Source organism: Naumovozyma castellii, chromosome 3, assembly GCF_000237345.1.
Source record: "Naumovozyma castellii chromosome 3, complete genome".
In the NCBI taxonomy this organism is placed as follows: Eukaryota; Fungi; Ascomycota; class Saccharomycetes; order Saccharomycetales; family Saccharomycetaceae; genus Naumovozyma; species Naumovozyma castellii.
This window is the reverse complement of record NC_016493.1, coordinates 57,207-77,947: the sequence shown is the minus strand read 5'-3', so window position 1 is coordinate 77,947 and position 20,741 is coordinate 57,207. Positions and strand designations below refer to the sequence as shown.

Here is a 20,741-nt window from a genome sequence, read left to right as displayed (position 1 = left end):
TAAACCCGAAAAATGCATCAACACCCGTGCCTGTAGACACAAAGACAATACGGCCGCTTACGTAATGGTCCCAAAATAATAGTGATTGTCTTGAAATGTTGAGGAGAGTTTGGGATTGGCACGCGGAATGAAGGGAGACTGCCCCAACGTTTCTGAATTAATTTAGTTTATTTTTTTATTAATATAATAGCAAAATATTAAAAACCTCGAGCATTTCAAAATATAAGATAAATAATAAATCATCTTATGCGGACGATCGAATATATTAAACGTCTATGCTATACTCACGAGAATATATAAGGGTATCTATATTCGCCTTGAACAAATAGATACCCAAAAATAACAAAAATATATAACTTTTATTCCAAGCAGCAATCAACTTCCTCCTCCAATCACCTTTTACTTCTTCAATCATGGTAAAATGCAAGCTGAGTCTCGATCTACCGGGGAAGCCCATAATATTACAAAAGGAATGAGCAAACATACACGCCCATAAATTCCCTCCAGTTCTTAAAAAGATGAAATTGGTAAATGCACCAAATAATGTAGTATATCCAAACTGAATAATCGTATTCATGAGAATAGTTATCAAGTTCTGGTCCCCTGTACGGAATGATCCATACGCATGATGAATATGAGCTAATCCGAAAAATAATGAAGGTTGCCATAATAATGTCTTCAAGGATAAACTCTCTATAGGGCATAACATAAGGTATGTGTTTAATAACATGGATGTATAAAATATTTCCTCCGTTATTGGGGCAAAAATGTAGTTTCTCAAGCAATAAATGTTACTAAACTCATCTTTATAATCCACATATAGAGTCTTACCCTTAGTGAACACATAGAACAAAAATAAGTCCATCAATGGACCCACATAAAGTAACGTCACCACCCATATACCACTTATAATGTCATAATAGTACGATGAAATATCCCAATGTCCATCTCGATAATGGCCAGGTACTATACCCAAATTCATAATGGCACCAATAACTGATATGGAGGAATCCGTAGAATCTCGAAGATTCTTAATGAGACATTGTAAAAAGGGTACCAGAACAATATTAAATGCCGTCAACATTAACACTTTCCTTATCCTCCTTTTAATCACCGCAGGATCATCTCTTCCGAGAACTGGGTATTGTCTTGCATCCTTCGAGGACGCATAAATGACAGCAACATATGATATTGATATGTAAGATAGAACACAGAATGCAGGGAAATTCAACATGAGTGATTAGGTTGAACAATATATTTTTTTGGGGGGTCAGATAAAGGGCAGTATCCTTTCGACACTAACCTGCTTTCCATGACTTGCTTAATATAAATGTGAATCTTTCTGTCGATAAGAAATTTATTGATCGTGCGTGATATTTTTCTATATGCCGCGTGTCAAAAAAACAGAACACCAGACAACAATTAATATTCATACCAAAGAAACGTTTGCAAGAAAGGTCTACAAGTAGAATTGATATTTTAATAAATACTACCACAAATATATAAAAAATGTTAAAATTATACTACAATTATTTGTGAATGTTCAAAGTAAACTCAGGGAACGAAATTTTTCACTGATATGGGGACATCTATTGTGACTGTACCAATATGATGAAATTTGATATTGACACGCACACAGTAAAATCTACAACACAAACAACTTTCAAAACTTGGAACTAAAGTTTGAATTAAATTTTGGTTAAATTCAAGATTGACATTGACGTCCCTATCATATTGTAAATCTGATTTCTTCTTCCACGAACGAATTATTTGATCATGAAATCTATTCGACGTGGATGCACGAGATATAAGTGACGTTGAAGAGGAAAGACCACCTTTAGCATTAACAATTGGAATTGCATTAGAACTGTTTTCGCCACTGGTACTAGGTTTCAATGTGGACCCTGTTAACGAACTGACTAATGCACTATCCGACTTCAACGTGTTCAATTGTTTCTTGAAAACTTCGGGCAAACCAGTCACTTTAACGTTGAGATTGGCCAAACTTTCCACATCGTTATATATCTGTTGAGTAATAAAATTGGAAAATTTCAATTCTCTGGAAGTAGCCACTGTCCTGTCAACGTTATATAACTCATTCAATTTTTCAAAATTATCCCTAAATTTCCTTTGATATTTTTGAATTGTCTTTTGGAAACTTTGGAAAGTTTTCCTCATATTATCCAATTTATCTTCATCCATAAGGTTTTGAGCATTCAGCTTGATTGGAATGGAATTATCAGATCTAACAGTGATGCAGAATAGTTCGGTGGTAATAGCTTGGATCTCAGCAGGTTCATGTGGCACACTATTATTCGACTGGATACATGTCAAGTGGATATCTAATTTCGTCAGTGGAGTTCTCTCCTCTTCAGGTAATAAATTTAGCAGACGCATCCAATTCTCTTGCGCATGCTTAGTCTTCTTCTCGAAAACGTTTGTTTTCTTTAGAAGTGAGGGAGCCCAATATGGGAGACTCTTCTGTGGAATGGTAGCTGTTGCCAGAATCATACCCAACTTGTCTACCTTAGCTTCAGCTAGGTCATGCGAGGAGGAATCTGCCATCGGTCCTGATGATGAGGATGATGATCCTGTCAATGCAGCCTGGAAACCTGCAAATAATCCTATTCTGGAACCTGATTTTGACTTCCCCTTTATCCTGTAGTTCAACTCAGATTCTACCATTTCATCAGTCTTCTGTGTCAGACCTTTGAAGTCAGATATATCGGAATATTTGTATGGTCCATCCATCCTATTATGAACATGCAATTGATCTAATTTCCTGGTTAATATTTCACCTGAATCTAATTCTGTGTTTGCATCCACTGTGCCTGTGATATCACTTCCATGGATATCCGCGCTCGTTATAGGTTCATTCTTTTCTAATCGTTTGAATATTTTGTCTACTGCGCTTAATCTCTCTTGAATTAATGCTATCAAATCCTTTAATTGAGTAGAACAGCCACGCTCACCAACCAATGCCGATCCAAAACCAAATGGGATGACTCTTAGATTATATTCTCTTTCTCTCATGATAACAATTCTCTGTTTATTCTTTGGATCCTTCCCAACTACCCTTGTATCAACTGTATAATTAACTGAAAGATTATCATCCACCATATCATAAGTTAAAATGGGAGAACCTTTTGTGCCCAGATGACCAGATCCTAACACATTATTAACTTTTATTCCGGAATATTTGCATCCATTTCTGTACTTATCTATTCCAAAACTTGGAGGTAAAAGACAATGTGAGAAATGTTCTTGCTTGCAAGTGGTATCTAATAACTGATTGGGTAGCTTAAACATAAAATATTTCTTGTATCTTGTGCCCGGTTCCAGAATTCTACTATTACGCAATCCAATAACTGCATTATCAAAATCAATTTCACCTGGGGTCATTTTCCAACCTGTTCCCATGAAAATGTTGGTATATGACCAAGACGCACTTAAATCTACCATTCTTAAAAATCTTTTCACTGTCCTTTTCCCCTTTGTTTTGTCAATGACTGAAGTGTATGCTTCCAATGTCACATAAAACATTTCAAACGGAAGTGCCTTTGAAGACTTATTCTCAATAATACAATATCCATGGATAATATCACCGGATGTATATTCTTTCAATATGGATTCCTCCTCTGGTTTAGTATGTGGAGAGCCTGCGTGCTTCGTAATTTTTATTTCGATTTCCACGGGTGTATCAATCTTGGGGAGTGTATATAGTTTATCGATAAAAAGATTATCAGACTCATTTAAATCGTCTTGAAATGGTGTGTCAATATGATCAACACTAGGATCATTTGTCGGTTGAATGGTCAAATGCTGTGTGTTTAACGGATGCAATGCGTTTAACGCATACGATGGCGTAATATGAATATCGTGGCCACTATTACTGTGGTGAGCCAATGGAGGTTGCTGTAAAGGATAGGTAGTAAGATCAACATTATTCTCAATGTATGCAGTGGTTGCCATTCCTTGCTGAATTTCTCCATAACTTGGAGGGAAATCATGAAGATCTGGGTTTACATTACCTTGAGGAATATGTCTGTGAAGAGCATTGTACATTTCAAAGGATGGCAAAACATCAAACACTATATCATCTTCGTCTAGATCATCCAAAGATTCTCCAACGGGTAAGTCCTTTGAATTAGTATTATAATTATTTTGCATTTGAATATTAGTTGGTTTTGAAGGAGTATTTCTTTCCACGGAAGAACTATGACGAGCCGAAGAAGGTGATGGGATCTTATCATCTGCGTTCTTTGAGGAAGCCAACCTTGATGGTGAATGAGGAGTGGAACGTGTTTGACTCTTATTAGCATGATTTCTTAATCTGCGCATGCTTGATGTCGAAGCACTTCTAATCCACGATGCTGGCCCAGTATTTACCTTCTTAGATTGTCTACCACGAAGCTTCGTTTCAGTCTTAGAGGGATGAAGTGAAGGGCGTAAAGGAGGAGCTGTCATGTTTGGAGAAGCTGGAACAGGAGTAAGTGTAGATGGCGATCCGGCCTGAACCTTATTAGCTTGATTAGATGATGTCGGCGTCAGCATGCTTCCTTTTGACAGTGTACCAGGAGCATTAGTTTTTACCATTCGAAACCAAGATAAATATGATCGAGAAGTTTTAATAGTTCAGCAATTTATCAGAAGAGATGATGACTCTTTTCAAGTTTCCTTGCTCCGATTTTTTTTTGTAGAAACGACCGTTCTTGTAGTTAAAAGCGAGAGAAGTTCAACAGGTTCTATCCTATATGTTGTCTCCTACGTAGCTGTATCGTAATATGTATCTCAAAGGCACGATGAACCTTTGATGTGCTCAACTGGGAAAACTGGGGTCAAATCTCCAGTTATTCACCAAATAAATTTTTCGATGGAAACTTTGCGGCTTGCCTTGGCGTTTTTCCTGTCAAAAAATGTGGATGCCGACTCATTCCGCCGTACTAAATTGGGACCGGGACTGGAATAGAAACAAACATGACTGTCATAGTGAATAAAATAAAATAATAAGATTAAATATAGAGTAACGGTTATAAAAAAATTAAATAGAATACAAATATATCACAACACTCTGTTCAAGTTGAAGCTGGCTCAGGTAACGAAGTTTTTCACTGATATGGGGACATCTATCGTGAGGGTTCCAAGGTGATGAAATTTGATGTTAACACGGACTGAATAAAACCTACTACAGAGACAACTTTCAAAGCTTGGCACCAATGTTTGAATTAGATTTCTGTTAAATTCCAAGTTGACATTAAGGTCTCTCTCATATTGCAAATTCGATTTCCGCCTCCAAACGTTGTTGTTGTTGTTTAAGCTACTACTACTGCTACTACTAGGTTTCAATGTGGATCCCGATAGCGAATTGGAGAACAATTTTTCTGGCTTTGCCTGTTTCTTGAAGACGTTTGATAAACATGTCACGTTTACCTTAAGGTTAGCTAAACTTTCAACATCGTTGTATATTTGTTGAGTAATGAAGTTGGAAAACTTCAATTCTCTGGCAGTAGCCACTGTCCTGTTAATATTGTACAATTCATTCAACTTTTCGTTGTTGTCACTGAATTTTCTCTGATAATCCTGAATGGTTTTCTGGAAATTTCTAAACGTTTCCTTCATATCATTCAGCTTTTTCTCATCCATAAGTTGTTGAGAATTTAGCTTGGTTGGAATCGAATTTTCAGATGTAACCGTTATGCAGAATAGTTCAGTGGTGACGGCTTGAATCTCAGCAGGTTCATGTGGCACACTATTATTGGACTGTATACAGGTCAATTGAATATCCAAATCCGTCAGTGAAGTCCGCTCTTCTTCAGGCAATAAGTTCAGCAGACGCATCCAATTTTCTTGTGCATGCTTAGTTTTCTTTTCAAATAGATTAGTCTTCCTTAATAATGAAGGAGACCAATAGGCTAAACTTTTCTGTGGAATCTTAACTGTCGCTAATATCATGCCCAGTTTATCTACCTTGGCTTCAACGATGCCACAAGAAGAGGATGCTGCCAATGATGATCCTGTTAAAGCAGCTTGGAACCCTGCAAATAATCCTTTCCTGGAACCTGAGTTTGACTTCCCCTTTATCCTGTAGTTCAGCTCAGATTCGACGATCCCCTCTGATTTACTTGCCAAACCTTTGAAATCAGCGATATCAGAAGAATCCATTGGCCCATCCATTCTATTAAGGACGTGTAGTTGATCAACTTTCCTTCTTAGAATTTCATCTGAATCTAATTCAGTGTTGGCATCTACATAACCAGAAAGATCAGTTCCATGAATATCAACATTTGTAATTGGTGAACCATCTCGCAGGCGACAGAACACATTCTCCAAAGCAGCTAATCTTTCCTGCACTAACAAAGTTAACCGCTTTAATTGTTCCGAAAACCCACGTTCGCCAACTAATGCAGATCCAAAGGCAAATGGGACAATTCTTAAATTATATTGTCTTTCACTCATTATTGCTAATTTTCCATCATTAATTGGATTACTCCCAACAATTCTGGCGTCCACTGAATAATTAACTGAAACACTTTCACCTGCCATATCGTATGTCAAAATGGGAGAACCTTTCGTACCAATATGACCAAAGCCTAATACGTTATTAACTTCAATCCCAGAATATACACACCCATTTTTATTTATCCACCCCAAACTTGGAGGCAAGAGACAATGTGAAAAATGTTCTTGCTTACAAGTGGTATCTAATAACTGATTGGGTAATTTAAACATAAAGTATTTCTTATATGTGGTCATAGGCTCCAAGATTCTACTATTAGGTAACCCAATAATTGTTTTATCGAAATCAATTTCACCTGGAGGCATTTTCTTACCTGTACCCATGGAAATATTTGTGTACGACCAAGATGCACTCATGTCTACCATTCTCAAAAACCTTTTCAAAGTTCTTTTCCTTCTTTGCTTATCAACAATTGAAGTATAGGCTTCCAAGGTTACATAAAACATTTCAAACGGTAATGGCTCCAATGATTTATTTGTAACAAGAAAGTATCCATAAATGATTTCTCCCGATGTAAATTCTTTCAAGATAGACTCTTCTTCTGGCTTAACATGGGGGACACAAGGTTGCTTAGTGAGTTTGATACTGATTTGAATGGGCGAAGCCACTTTGGGTAGCGTATAAATATCATCGACAAAAATATTATCAGATTCATTCAAGTCATCATCTGTATTGGTAATAAATCGCTCCCAATTAAGGTTTTGATGCTGCGTTTCCAAAGCATGTAAGGTACGTAATGCATACGATGGAGTAACATAAATATCTTGCTCACCATCCGTTTGACCCTCTAGCATTGATGTGGGCGATTCAGGTGATTGCATATAGTCAACATCATTTTGGATACGGATCGTTGTTCCCGATGAGCTGCTCCCTTCTTGTATCTCTTGATAAGATGGGGGAAAGTCATGAAGATCAGGGTTAACATTACCTTGTGGAATATGTCTATGAAGGGAATTATACATTTCGAAAGAAGGCAATATATCAAGCAAGATGTCGTCACGAGCTTGATGTTCTACTGGTGTATTAGTTGGATGATCATTACTACTGTGTCTTTGAGATCTAGGTATGAATGAAGTGGAGGCACTTCGAAACCATGATGATGTCCTTCTTGTCGGTGTTCTTGGTTGTCTTCCATGCAGTTCAGTATTAGCAGCACGCAGGGTAGGACGCTCTGAGGAGGATGAAGAAGATGTCATTTGCGTTGACGATTGATCAGTAGAATTTGAAGTCCTCCTTGAACTGTTGGTTGCTGATGAGTTGGAACTATATGAAGTTACCATTTGGGGTTAATATAGATGAGATGAGATGAGATGAGATAAATAGACAGTTATTCAATCTTGTGAGTCTTCTGCTTGTATGATCATTTCCATATAGAATAAGCTCAGGTGGAATAATGGCAATACAACTCGTCCTTGTATATTAGTAGCAAATTGCGTTAAATAAGTTTTGCCAATGCTGTGACTAATCTGTAAAAGAAGGTAGAGGATAGATTACTCCAACTACTACCTAGTATCAACCGACTCCACATCAAATCTGGCATGTATCGAACGTTACATGGATATTTCCATTTTATTCTGTCAACATCCATTTTGAGACGTAAAGCCCGGCCCATTAAAATCATATGAACCCGGACCGGGACCGGCCAACAATGAGCACGTGACATTATCAGAAGTTGACTCATAACCTCTTCCACTCAAATCCATTGCATTCCATTCCATTTACTGAAAATGGCAGCAGCTCTTTAGTGTCATCTCCCTCATGCTGCAGCTTAACAGTAGAAAAACCGATTTGGAGAGGAGTCTCCACGGCACAAATCGTGTTACCTATCATTATAGCACCCAAAGGATGTGTCAATAGAGCAGCGAAAGCGACGTACGTAAATGACTACGTAGATGGGACCATGAATCATGCATCAACCCCGCGAATAGACTAATCATGTATTGTCCTGATTCGCCAGTTAGTTCTCTTATCGTGAAGCCTTCTGGAATGAACTAATGAAAGATTGAAGAAGGTTCTGAGGTTGAGTTATATTTCATCTGTCCAACACCGACCCAATAACAACACTATGTATTGTGCCGAGGTTCCTTTCTCTTCATCTCTTATGAATAAAAACAAGCGTTTCCCTCATATATCTAGTTTTTCGTGATTCTTCAAGCCAAGATTGCTTATTTCCTAAAAAAATGAGATCAATAAGTAGAAACGCCGAGCATGTTATAACATTGGCTATTATGGAGCACCATTTATGAACTGGGAAAAGGATCGTCTAGATATCATAGTAGTTTTTACAGAAAGTATGTCCAGCTTAGTAATCACTGGAATATTTACCATACTATCTCTTGTATTAGCTATTTTACTCCTATTTGAATGAAAGAAACAATGATTATATTATTATATTCCATTTTCCAATGGCCGACCCAATAATAATACCATGTATTGTGCCGGGCATTGTACGGCCCCTTTCTCTCCGCAGAAAACTGAAGATCTAAAATTCAAATGTTGAATTTATAAAACAAGGTGGCAAATTTAACGTGATCAAACGAGAGAAGAGATAAAGGTCAACTGAGAAAACCCATAGGAATATAACACACCTGCAAGCCGCACAAATGTCTATATCGATCCACGTCAAATCGGGCCAAAACAACTGGCAGGTTTCCATCGACCCGGCAAGTACCATCCTTCAATTGAAGGAAGAAATTGCCAAAGTTTCTGAAGTCCCTGCAACAAACCAAAGACTTATCTTTTCAGGGAAAATCTTGAAGGATGACCAAACGGTGGAGTTCTACAAAATTTTAGATGGTCTTTCCATTCACATGGTCAAATCTGGCGGTGGCAGCGCCAATAAGAATAAGTCGCCTCCTCCTCAAGCTAATACCACAGCGACCCCTGTGGCACCTAATATGGCTGCCGGTGAAACTGGTGGGTTTAATCCATTGTCAGATTTGACCAGTGCACGTTATGCCGGATACTTGAATTTGCCTTCTGCCGATACTTTTGGTCCAGATGGTGGGCTAAATAATTCAGGTCCTAACCAAGATGAAATGCTAAGGATGTTGGATAACCCCGTATTCCAATCTCAAATGAATGAGATGCTAAGTAATCCGCAAATGCTCGATTTTATCATTCAGGCAAATCCACAATTGCAAGCAATGGGACCTCAAGCGAGACAAATTCTACAAAATCCAATGTTTAGACAAATGTTAACAAACCCAGATATGATAAGACAGAGTATGCAAATGGCAAGAGCAATGAACGGTGGTGTGGACCCTAATGGGAATGGTCAAGCAAATACTTCTTCTGACTTCCCTGCTCCAGGTGGTGATGACGATAATACAGTCAGCGAAAATACTCCTTCAACAACAAACACTGCAAGTACAAATCCAAGCTCTACAGCAACTACCAACGCTGCAAACCCATTTGCGTCCTTGTTTAATCCGGCCATGAATCCATTCGCCGCTGGAATGGCAAATACCAATGCTGCTGGTTCTGGCAACCCTCCTGCATTTGATCCTTCGTTTTTCGCATCTATGTTCCAACCTCCTGCAGCACAACAACAGCAAGAAGATACCAGACCCCCAGAAGAACGTTATGAACATCAATTGAGACAATTGAACGATATGGGGTTCTTCGACTTTGATAGAAATGTGGCTGCCTTAAGACGTAGCGGTGGAAACGTCGAATCTGCATTGAATGCCTTGTTGAATGGCGATGTTTAAAATAACCAATTAATCAACTAAACTATACCTAAATACAAACATATATAGCCCTACGTATTTGTATCTAATGCCGTTCATCTTCACCATTAATTATTTCATTTATCCATGATGAATTCATCGCGGAGATTGAAAAAGTGGCATTAACAAACAAAACAAACAAACGTACAACAAGAAAAAAGTTTCAAAATCAAGACTCATTTTCAAGGCTCACTCTCACTGAGCAGCAGCAACATCTACATTCTTCCTAGCATTGCACATCCCTTATAGCAAGTAAGCACAACGACAATAATGTCTACTCAAATACTGGCCCCCATAGGCCTGCCCTACCCAATAACAATAGACCAACTAATAACTCACGTAGGTGATGAAGTTCAAAAGGGCGACCGTCTCCTAGCATATAAATTCTGGTTCGTCGTGGACGTCGCCTCATCACCTGATGACAACGACGTTTCTTCACCTCCTACAGCAGGCAAGAAATCCATTAGGGAATCCATCGAATTTTTCGAGTCCCCCTACAAGGGACAATTAATCTCTTGGAATGTCGACATTGGGGATGAAATTGCCTCCCCCAATCAAGTTTTGGCGGAAATCATAAGGCCTTGCAACCATGATGTCGTGTACGGTGGACTTTGTACTTTGTGCGGTGAAGAAGTCGATGAGGATGACAATGATGCCTCGGGCTCTGGTGCCAACTTGACCATTTCTCATACAGATACAAATTTGAAAATAAGTACCAGAGAGGCATTGGATATTGGTCTCAATGTAAGGACAAGGTTAAGAAAGGAGAAAAAGTTAGTCTTAGTGGTGGATTTGGATCAAACGGTTATCCATTGTGGTGTAGATCCTACCATCGGTGAATGGAAGAATGACCCAAAAAATCCAAATTTTGAAACTTTAAAGGACGTAAAACAATTTTCCCTGGAAGAGGAACCTATATTACCTACGTTATATATGGGCCCTAAACCACCTTTAAGGAAATGTTGGTACTATGTGAAAGTAAGGCCAGGCTTAAAGGAATTCTTGGAGAAAATTGCTCCATTGTTTGAAATGCATATATATACAATGGCTACAAGAGCATACGCATCAGAAATTGCTAAAATCATTGATCCCAATGGTGATCTCTTTGGAGACAGAATTTTATCGCGTGATGAGAATGGGTCTATGACCACGAAATCATTAGAGAGATTGTTCCCCACGGATCAGTCAATGGTAATTGTCATTGATGATAGAGGAGATGTTTGGAATTGGTCACCTAATTTAATTAAAGTGGTTCCATATAATTTTTTCGTTGGTGTTGGTGACATTAATTCAAATTTCTTACCTAAACAACAGGCAACTATGTTACAATTGGGAAGACGTTCACGTGAGAAAAGTAAAGATACTGAAGATTTATTAATTGACATAATGGACTCTGAGAAAAAATTGAAGGAGAAAATTGACCAAGAAGTGAAACGTCAAGAAGAAGAATTAAGTCATCAATCAGCTACCACGGAGGAGCCTCCTACATCAGCTGGAGAGAACAAGGAAGAAATATCGAAAAAGATTGAATATTCTGCCTCACTTGAAGTCCAACAGCAAAATAGACCACTAGCTGCGTTGCAAAAACATTTCCATGACCAACGATTACTCATAGATGACGACGACGAACTATATCATTTGAAGGATACTCTAGTAAGAATACATGATAAATATTATAATGTCCTAAAAAAGGATGGTGAATTAAAAGCAGATATCAAATTAATAATGCCAGCTATGAAACAGAATGTACTAGACAACTGCAGATTTGTGTTTTCTGGGTTGATCCCTCTGGGAACAGATATTCAAAGGGCAGATATTGTCATATGGACAAACACGTTCGGGGCAATATCAACTTCTGATATTGATGAAAAGACAACTCATGTGATTACAAAGACACCTGGAACATATAAGGCAAGATTGGCCAAATCGTTTAATCCTAAAATCAAGATTCTTCATCCAGATTGGGTTTTCGAATGTTTAACGTCATGGAAGCATGTTGATGAAAAACCTTATGAACTGATAGTCGAACAACCCGTGTCAGAAACAGAGTTGGAAGAATTCAAGAAGAAACTTGCGAAACGTCAATTATTAGCAACCGCAAATGAAAATCTTTCTCCAGCAAATGGCACTAATAGTGCAGAATTAGAATTGTTTTCTGGCGGAATGTCATGGCTGGACGACGATGAAGGTGATATCCTAGACTCCGATGAGGAGGAGGAGGAGGATGCTGAGGAAGAAGATGAGGAACAGGAAGATGGTGAAGGTCAAAATAATAAAGAGGAAAACATGACAAATGGTAAAAACACCAGAGGCCCAACAAAGCGATTACATAGTGACTATAATGAGGAAGCAATAGAAGCCAAGAAAGTTCGTCCTAGTAAGGAGGAAGAGGAAGAAGAAAGTGACTCAGATCTCGAGGATGAACTGATGAATATGCTTGACAGTTGATCACGACACATTGAAGAGCTAATGAACACAGGTTTATAATATGATCGATCCAATGTACCTAGTATATCTTAACTTGTAATAGAATTAATGTTAAACCATTAACATAATTTGTCTGTGACATTGCTTGATTTTTCATACCAGTTGTAAATGCTTGATTGTTGCATGATCTTACTGAGCCGCCAAGAAGACTTACTTAATCGTGAAAGTTCTTCTCCTGTGCTATCATTTTCCAGCCTCGTTGACATATGTCTTTTACAGACCTTTGAATATATAAGCTCTATAATGCTTGGAACGTAACTTTTTTAATACTTTCCACTTCAATTTTGCTGTCGTCACAAATATATTTTGTTTTTCAGCGCCGAGGTATCTCATCATCTGCCTCGAGAAATCCCTTATATAATTAACATTTTCCCTTCTAGCAATTCATACTAATCACAGGAAGTTGAACCTAAAGCAACTGAAACCAATTAGGCCGTTGAAAATGGATGCCACTCAAAGTTCTTTAAGTAATTGTCCCGAAAATCTTCGAGAACCGATTAACCTTTGGTTACGACTCGATCAAAATGAAGAAACTAGAAAAGAAGTTCTGCAGCTATGTGAGAATAAAAACTGGCCTGAATTACATCAGAGGTTTGATACGAGAATTGTCTTTGGTACTGCAGGTTTAAGGTCAAGAATGGAAGCCGGTTTCTCTAGAATGAACTCTCTAATTATTTTACAATCAACCCAGGGGTTAGCCAACTATATTAAGGAACAATTTCCGAACAATCTTACTGCAGTGGTAGGTCATGATCATAGATTCCATTCCAAAGAATTTGCAATAGTTACGGCCTCAATTTTTTTAAGAGCTGGATTCAAAGTCTTTTATCTAACTCCAGATGATCAGTTTGTTCATACACCACTGGTCCCATTCTCTGTACTCAATCTGAAAGCAAGTGTCGGTGTTATGATTACAGCAAGTCATAATCCAAAGATGGATAATGGCTATAAAGTATACTATGATAACGCATGCCAAATTATACCTCCACATGATAAAAACATTGCAGAAATGATACAAAAGAATCTAGAACCATGGTCAACATCATGGGACTGGGATGCAACCTTCAAAAAAGGGTTGGAGACAAATAAACTAGTCTTTATAAAGGATCTTATGACAGAGAAATATTTGATGCAAATGAAGCGAGTACTTATCCATAGTTCTCATTTGTCACTCAAGGATGTCAAGACACCTTTTTTTGTTTACACTCCTATGCACGGTGTTGGCGCTGAAATATTTGCAAAAGTCTCAAGTGAATTACTCAATCTCCACGAAAATGTCGATTATTTGGTTGTGTCTGAGCAGAGACTTCCAGATCCAAGTTTTCCTACTGTCAGTTTTCCCAACCCCGAGGAAAAGGGTGCTTTGTCCTTGGCAATTAAATTGGCACAAGAAAATGGACTATCCTTAGTTATTGCTAATGATCCTGATGCAGATCGATTTTCAGCTGCTGTTTTAAATAAAAAGACAGGAAAATGGAGACAACTAACGGGTAACGAGATTGGATTTTTATTGGGATACTACGAATTCCAGCTATATGAACAACAGGATGTAGCTTTCCGCAAAACGCACCCTCTAGCAATGATAAATTCGACTGTATCATCCCAAATGATTAAAAGAATGGCAGATATGAATGGTTTCCATTACGAAGATACATTAACCGGCTTTAAGTGGATAGGCAACAAGGCAATTGATCTAAGACAAGAAGGATACTACGTTCCATTTGGATTTGAAGAAGCTATTGGATATATGTTCCCCGATATGGAATGTGATAAAGACGGAATAAGTGCAGCTACAGTATTTTTACAAGCTTACTGCCACTGGATGAATCAATATCAAATGTCACCTTTTGATATCATGGAAGAAGGTTTCGGAAAATTTGGTGTGTTTAAGGAATATAATGGATATTATATACTTAAGGACCTCAGCATTACGAAGACAGTATTTGACTTCATTAGACACGAGTACCCTTCAACTAACAAAAAATATCCATCTGAAATAGGAAACGAACTCATTGTGACAGTGTTTAGGGATCTAACTGTTGGATACCAATCAAATACAAAAGATAATATTCCAAATTTACCCGTTGATCCAACATCCCAAATGATAACCGTTGAGGCAAAGCCATCTGAATTTTCCAATCTTGAAGGGACGGTTCGACTTACAATGAGAGGTTCAGGGACTGAACCAAAATTGAAAGTGTACATCGAAGCTTGTTCTAAAAGCGAAGAATCTGCTACTAACCTAGCTCGTTCCACCTGGGATATACTCAAAAGAGAATGGTTTAGACCTGAAGTGACTGGGTTGACTACTTCCTTCTAGTAGTTCGATATATAGTAAATTTAAGTCTACATATTTTGCACTGTCTACGGAAAAACGCATCAAGTGACAGAACGTCAGTTACTTATGCAGAATCATTAGTATTTAGACTTCTTATATCATCTAAGCGGCTCTTCCTCTTCCTCCATAAATCATAACATAGATTAAGGAAGGCTACACAAGCTCCTAAACCTCCCAATCCAACCGCTAAATAAAGAGCACTACGATATCCCCTCAATAACTCTTCCCCAGTTTTATTTATTTGACGCTCCACGGTAGTTCCCATACCCAAACATAGCGAGGTGGAATAATTGATAATAGTGTTAACCAGTGAACCTGCCATTCCTTGATATTGCATTGGTAAATGATCACTTAATATGATTGAAGATGCTGGAAATGAAAGATCCATCCCAAAACTTAATATTATTTGCATCCCCACATTCATACGCCAATATGTTTGATGAATGGGTGTGACACTTAACATTAACGAACCCATAGTGAAACCCAATGCAGAGAAGAACAACAGTACTGCTGGTCCCACTCTATTAATTGTAAAACCTACTATAAAGGCAGCAATGCTTCCCCAAATGATGAACATAAAATGCGTGGCACCTGCCCATAAGGGAGAATAATTTCTTAAATTCAATTGGAATGCGTAATAATAAAAGGTCCATATACCGAAAGACCCCCATCCCAAAAATAAAATACCTAAGATTGTTAGAATTTGCCCATTCTTGGTGACCTCACGTGGAAGTAATGGCGAAATGGGGAATTTCAATTCATATATGATGAATGCCACTAAGAAAATAATTGAAATGATCAACAAAACAATGATATAAGGTTTAGCCCAGCCATTGACGGGACCTTGATTCCAAACAAAATTAAATAGAATCAAACCAACGACACCAATAATTGCTCCCATCCAATCCATGGCGAAATTATGAACATTTGTCGGGACATTTTCCGGTACTGAATAAATAGCCATTATTAAATTGACAAAGGCAGCGAGAGCATATGCGTAGAAGATCCATGGCCACTGTCTTGAACTTTCAGTGGCAATTAATCCTCCCCATAAGGCACCCATACAGGCCCCCGTTGGTGCCGTAATACCAATGAGACTGATAACGATATTTTTACGCAATGTCCCCACTTTATATATATTCCCGACCAAACCCATTATGTTAGGCAAGATAAATGAAATACCCAACCCTTGGAATGCTCTGCATACGATAAAGAAAGTATCACTATGGGTGTAGTCAGCGAACCCACAAAGCAATGTCCATATAATCATAAAGATATACCCACCAATCATTGTCTTTTTAAGACCATAAATGTCACCAATTCTACCACTAATCAGAATGAACGAACCTGAAACTAATGGGAAGGAAGCCATCAGCCATGTCTGTGTACCTACATCCGAATGGAATGATTCTGAGATGACATTCATGGTGGAGAGCACTTGTGTTTGACCCGCTTGATTAAGCAAATTTGCAAACATACACGTGAATATGAAGAAATATTCCTTCAGATGTGATTGGAAGTATTGTTCATTTTGCCAAGGCGTGCTGTTCTCGAGCAATGAATCACAAGATAAGGTTTTCTTTTGTGATGATGATACTATGGGTTCTTTGTTCTCCATTGTCCTTGGATCGTTTATAGAGAAGTGCTTACAGAGTCCATGGATATATATATATATATATCTTAAGAATGTCCTGCTTTATATATGGTTTGATTCTAGGCTTTCAATTAATGGTTGTCAATGGCAACAAAGAATGCCTAAGGAAAATTTTATTGTATAGTGAATTATTATTGTCTTTCCATTTAAGCAAGCAAAATACGTCAAATTCAGATCTGTACGGTTGTTTCTTTGTGACGTCTTGACGCGTTCAGACGCGAAGATTGTAAGTCTTTTATATAATATTTATATAATACATTACATAAGGCAAAAGATTCGTCACGCGACAAAATAAAACAGTAACATATCAAAATGTTGAAAGTAAGTAGATAGTGTACAAAAGTATACAAACGGTTTCAATAAATATGAAAAAGAGGAAGTCAAAAAAGAATATTATTTCGTATTGTGCCAATTGAATAATTCGTCAATGTTTTCCTTTTTCCTTGCAAAGGGTGTTTTTTGATTCAGTTTTCCCTTTGGTGGATAATTGGGTTCAGTTTGAAGATGCCTTGGTTTTTCATTAGATGTGTTCAACTGATTGAAAAGTAAGTTATTATGATGTATCACTGGGTCTTCGTCCTTTAATATTGATTCTGGTGTCTTGCTACTATGTGATATTGTCTTTGATTCATCATCTAGTATGAAATTGTTATTATCATTATTTGCTAATTCTAATAATGGTGCTAACCCCAATGATGCATCTACAAAATAACCGTAATTTGAATTTGTCATACCCACATCATCATTTGTATTTCGAGGTTGGTTTTGTTCTTGTCCTTGTTTATCCTTGTCTTCTGTGGACAATTTATTATTCCATAATTCAGATAAATTCAAATTGGAGAAAGGAATTTCATTATTGACTAACATCATCATCGTAGATAGGTTATCTGTGCTGTTATTGTCCCTATTATTTAAAAATACAGTATTGGTATTATTATTATTATTATTATTGCCCTTTGTTAATATATTATTATTGTCGCTGGTGGTGGTGAGGCCTGTTGAAGTTCCCGGACTAGCCAATGTTGAAAGGTTTAATAATGATGTTCCAGTTACAGCTGTTGGATTGAAAAGTTCTTTATATTTTGTAGGGTCCTCATTGGTGACATTATTATTGGTAGTGAGTTTTGGTAGTTGTACAGTTTTTTCATTTTCATTTGGTTGGAAATAGTTGGATAAGTCAAAGTTACTAAAATTATAAGAATTTGAGTTTAAAATTGGATCAAATTGTAATGCATCAGCCAATTGATTTTGAATATTATTATTATAATTTTGTAATGTTTGTGATGGTAATATTGTTGATTGTAAAATGGGGCTTTTTGATTTTTTAGACATTTTTTTCAATGGTGGTGAAGTTGGAGATGGTGTTGATATTTCTATAGTTTCTTGTTTCCTCTTTTTACTTGAAATATTATTATTGGTATTATTTGATGTTGGTTTACCCATTAATTTATTATAATAATTTGATTTTTTCTCTAATATCTTGTCTAATTTTTCCAATTTAATGTTTGAATTTTGAATGAAAAGTGTTATGGTTAAATCAAATAATTTTAAGCTATGCCATGAAACGACACCAGGTAAATCTAAAGTTCTATCCCTTTCTAAATTCTTAATTACTTGTAACAGTAAAGTTTTATTATCCAGGAAAAGAGCACCACCTTTAATATAATCTAACATTCCTCTTGAACTAATTAATGCTGATCTTATTTGTAATCTTGACATATTAATTGGGACGGGCAAATAATAATTTTTTGGTTGATTGTTTAATAGTTCCAACACATTTAACATTGTATTAATGGCATGTTGTAGGGCAATATAAGAGGATGAAGATCTATCTGGCATCGCATTTTTAACATCCAATGGTCTTGCTGCCACAACAGGTAAATGAATCATGGATACAGCAAAGAAATAGAAAAACATTAAGATTAAATTCTTCTTCCCTGGTGTGGAATTTCCCTGGTGCATCACATTTAAATCAATGGAACCTTGAATATTTAATTTAAAAGTTAAATCTTCAGGCAAATCATATCTCCATTGATCCAAAGCATTTTCATGAATTAAGGATACAGATTTGGTCATTGATTCTGTCATATTTCTTTTAAAGATCATATCTAAAATATTCCCCAATATCTTTGAAAATCTGAAAATGGCTAATGAAAATGGTGACACAGTACCTTCCAATTTAATCTTGGTCTTATCCCTTTCTTTATCTTCCATTGTTATTGGCAATGCACATTCAATTTCATAATCCTTTAATAATCTTGGGACACCTAATTGTAAAGAAGACAAAGCATCTAATGAATAAATTGTCCAAAATAAAATTCTTCTATTACTTTGATCTAATTTATTCATTGTTAGTGATGAACCACTAAGTACAGCACTGGGACAACGATGTAATCTTAATTGTTGTGACATGGAAATAATTCTTCCTCTTAATTCATAAATGGCAGAAATGTCTCCCACATTTAAATTATAAAATAAGATCAACACATAAAGTTTCAATTGTGGTATGGAAATTGTTGCAATTTGGAAGAAATTATTAATGGGTAAATTGGCAATTAATTGATGATAATATGCCATTATTGATTTTAAATGAATATTTGGTGATGATTTACCATTTGTTGCCTTTATCTTTGTTAAGAGACCCATTTGGCACATCAATACCAAGATACAACCAAAAATTTTATAATTCATTTTCAAATTTGATGATAATTTATCCCTTTCAGAATTTTTTAAATCCAATTTAAAGGCATTATAATTTGATAAAAATTCTTCTTTATTTATTATTGGTATTATATCATTCCAATCTTGGAAGAAAAAATTTATTAATTCATCCATTTCAATTTGATTTAATAAATCATTTGAATTTTTTTGATTTAATGGATCCAATTTCAAGTATTGATTAATAAATTGTGAAAGGTCATCAAATTTCCAAAGATTTGTTATTTTCAATTGGTTTAATAATTTTTTTGTCATTTCTAGGTTATTTGCAATCATCTTTGGTGGTGGTAAATTTGGTTTTAATGAAGATAATAATGATACAGTATAAAGACAATGTTTTGATGTGAAACCGAAATTTTGCCTTATCTTTGATAATAATTGAGGTATGAAAAGGATTTCATCTGTGGATCTTGGTATTGCCAAGGCAACCAAAGTAGCCAACTGAGTACTTTGTTCATGATTTGCCATTGATTTTAAAGCCTTCACGGCGCTTAACCCTGGAGCTTCATTTTGTTCAAATGAAATAATATTTTGTGGTGGTTTTGTGGATACAGGTTTCATATGTAAATGATTATGAGTATCATTATTACAATTTGTATCCAAGCAAGTTGTTATATTTGAATCTGTTTCAATTGCCGTTGAAGATGCGGAATTTGATCTAATTGAATAAACTTCTTCTTGTGTTGTAGAATTATCTATTGTATCGTTTTTTTGTGACTGTAATTTATTAAATTGGCAAATGGCTAATAATCTTCTATTTTCATTTTCCAATTCTCTTACTTTTTCTTCTAATGTTTCCGTATAGCCACGGGGGAAAGATTTTCTTTGTAATTTATCACTGATTTTACATTCGAACCCGACAATGGCACATTGAGAACATTGCGGTCTCTTCCCATCACATCTTGTCTTTTTCGATCTGCATCTATCACAAGCCTGAGCGATCCTTAAATTTGAATCTTCGTTTGGAGCCACTGATGAAGAAGTGGAAGAGGGTGGTGGAGGCTGAACAGAAGGTGACGATGCTGCTGTTGTTGCGTTGACTGGTAAGGATGCGGTTCTGGACCTTATTGGATCTATTACCTTTGCCGATTGCATCTGTATGGGGATCAATCTATCTGTGTGTCGTGCAGAGTGACCCTCTACTTTGACGTTGCTGTTGTTTGTAGGCATTTTCTGTTAAAGAGACGTTTAGTGTAATATTCTGTATTTGTAGTGTTCTAGCTAAAAAAGGGGGTTGTTGCTGTTGTCGTCGCTGTTTATCTGTAGTGTTTACTGCTGTTTGTTTCTCGAGGAGGG

At 36.7% G+C, this 20,741-nt stretch overlaps 8 protein-coding genes across 8 annotated transcripts; 3 read left to right on the top strand and 5 right to left on the bottom strand.

Moving 5' to 3' along the window:
* Positions 1 to 265: 265 nt before the first annotated feature.
* Positions 266 to 1,234, bottom strand: RCE1 (CAAX prenyl protease; the record flags this gene model as incomplete). Its single annotated transcript, XM_003675357.1, has 1 exon — positions 266 to 1,234. One exon carries the CDS (start codon positions 1,232 to 1,234, stop codon positions 266 to 268), a length of 969 nt encoding a protein of 322 aa, XP_003675405.1.
* A 320-nt stretch (positions 1,235 to 1,554) lies between these two features.
* NCAS0C00450 (uncharacterized protein) lies at positions 1,555 to 4,596 on the bottom strand (the record flags this gene model as incomplete). The annotated part of the gene is made up of 1 exon (XM_003675356.1): positions 1,555 to 4,596. One exon carries the CDS (start codon positions 4,594 to 4,596, stop codon positions 1,555 to 1,557), a length of 3,042 nt encoding a protein of 1,013 aa, XP_003675404.1.
* Positions 4,597 to 5,091: 495 nt separating this feature from the next.
* BUL1 (ubiquitin-ubiquitin ligase BUL1) lies at positions 5,092 to 7,797 on the bottom strand (the record flags this gene model as incomplete). Its single annotated transcript, XM_003675355.1, has 1 exon — positions 5,092 to 7,797. One exon carries the CDS (start codon positions 7,795 to 7,797, stop codon positions 5,092 to 5,094), a length of 2,706 nt encoding a protein of 901 aa, XP_003675403.1.
* A 1,323-nt stretch (positions 7,798 to 9,120) lies between these two features.
* Positions 9,121 to 10,230, top strand: DSK2 (ubiquitin domain-containing protein DSK2; the record flags this gene model as incomplete). Its single annotated transcript, XM_003675354.1, has 1 exon — positions 9,121 to 10,230. The coding sequence occupies one exon, from the start codon at positions 9,121 to 9,123 to the stop codon at positions 10,228 to 10,230; it is 1,110 nt and encodes a 369-aa protein (XP_003675402.1).
* Positions 10,231 to 10,518: 288 nt separating this feature from the next.
* Positions 10,519 to 12,696, top strand: FCP1 (protein serine/threonine phosphatase; the record flags this gene model as incomplete). The annotated part of the gene is made up of 1 exon (XM_003675353.1): positions 10,519 to 12,696. One exon carries the CDS (start codon positions 10,519 to 10,521, stop codon positions 12,694 to 12,696), a length of 2,178 nt encoding a protein of 725 aa, XP_003675401.1.
* A 481-nt stretch (positions 12,697 to 13,177) lies between these two features.
* PRM15 (phosphoribomutase PRM15) lies at positions 13,178 to 15,055 on the top strand (the record flags this gene model as incomplete). Its single annotated transcript, XM_003675352.1, has 1 exon — positions 13,178 to 15,055. One exon carries the CDS (start codon positions 13,178 to 13,180, stop codon positions 15,053 to 15,055), a length of 1,878 nt encoding a protein of 625 aa, XP_003675400.1.
* Positions 15,056 to 15,137: 82 nt separating this feature from the next.
* Positions 15,138 to 16,691, bottom strand: ATR2 (Atr2p; the record flags this gene model as incomplete). Its single annotated transcript, XM_003675351.1, has 1 exon — positions 15,138 to 16,691. One exon carries the CDS (start codon positions 16,689 to 16,691, stop codon positions 15,138 to 15,140), a length of 1,554 nt encoding a protein of 517 aa, XP_003675399.1.
* A 429-nt stretch (positions 16,692 to 17,120) lies between these two features.
* Positions 17,121 to 20,615, bottom strand: CAT8 (DNA-binding transcription factor CAT8; the record flags this gene model as incomplete). The annotated part of the gene is made up of 1 exon (XM_003675350.1): positions 17,121 to 20,615. The coding sequence occupies one exon, from the start codon at positions 20,613 to 20,615 to the stop codon at positions 17,121 to 17,123; it is 3,495 nt and encodes a 1,164-aa protein (XP_003675398.1).
* Between the last annotated feature and the right edge of the window lie 126 nt (positions 20,616 to 20,741).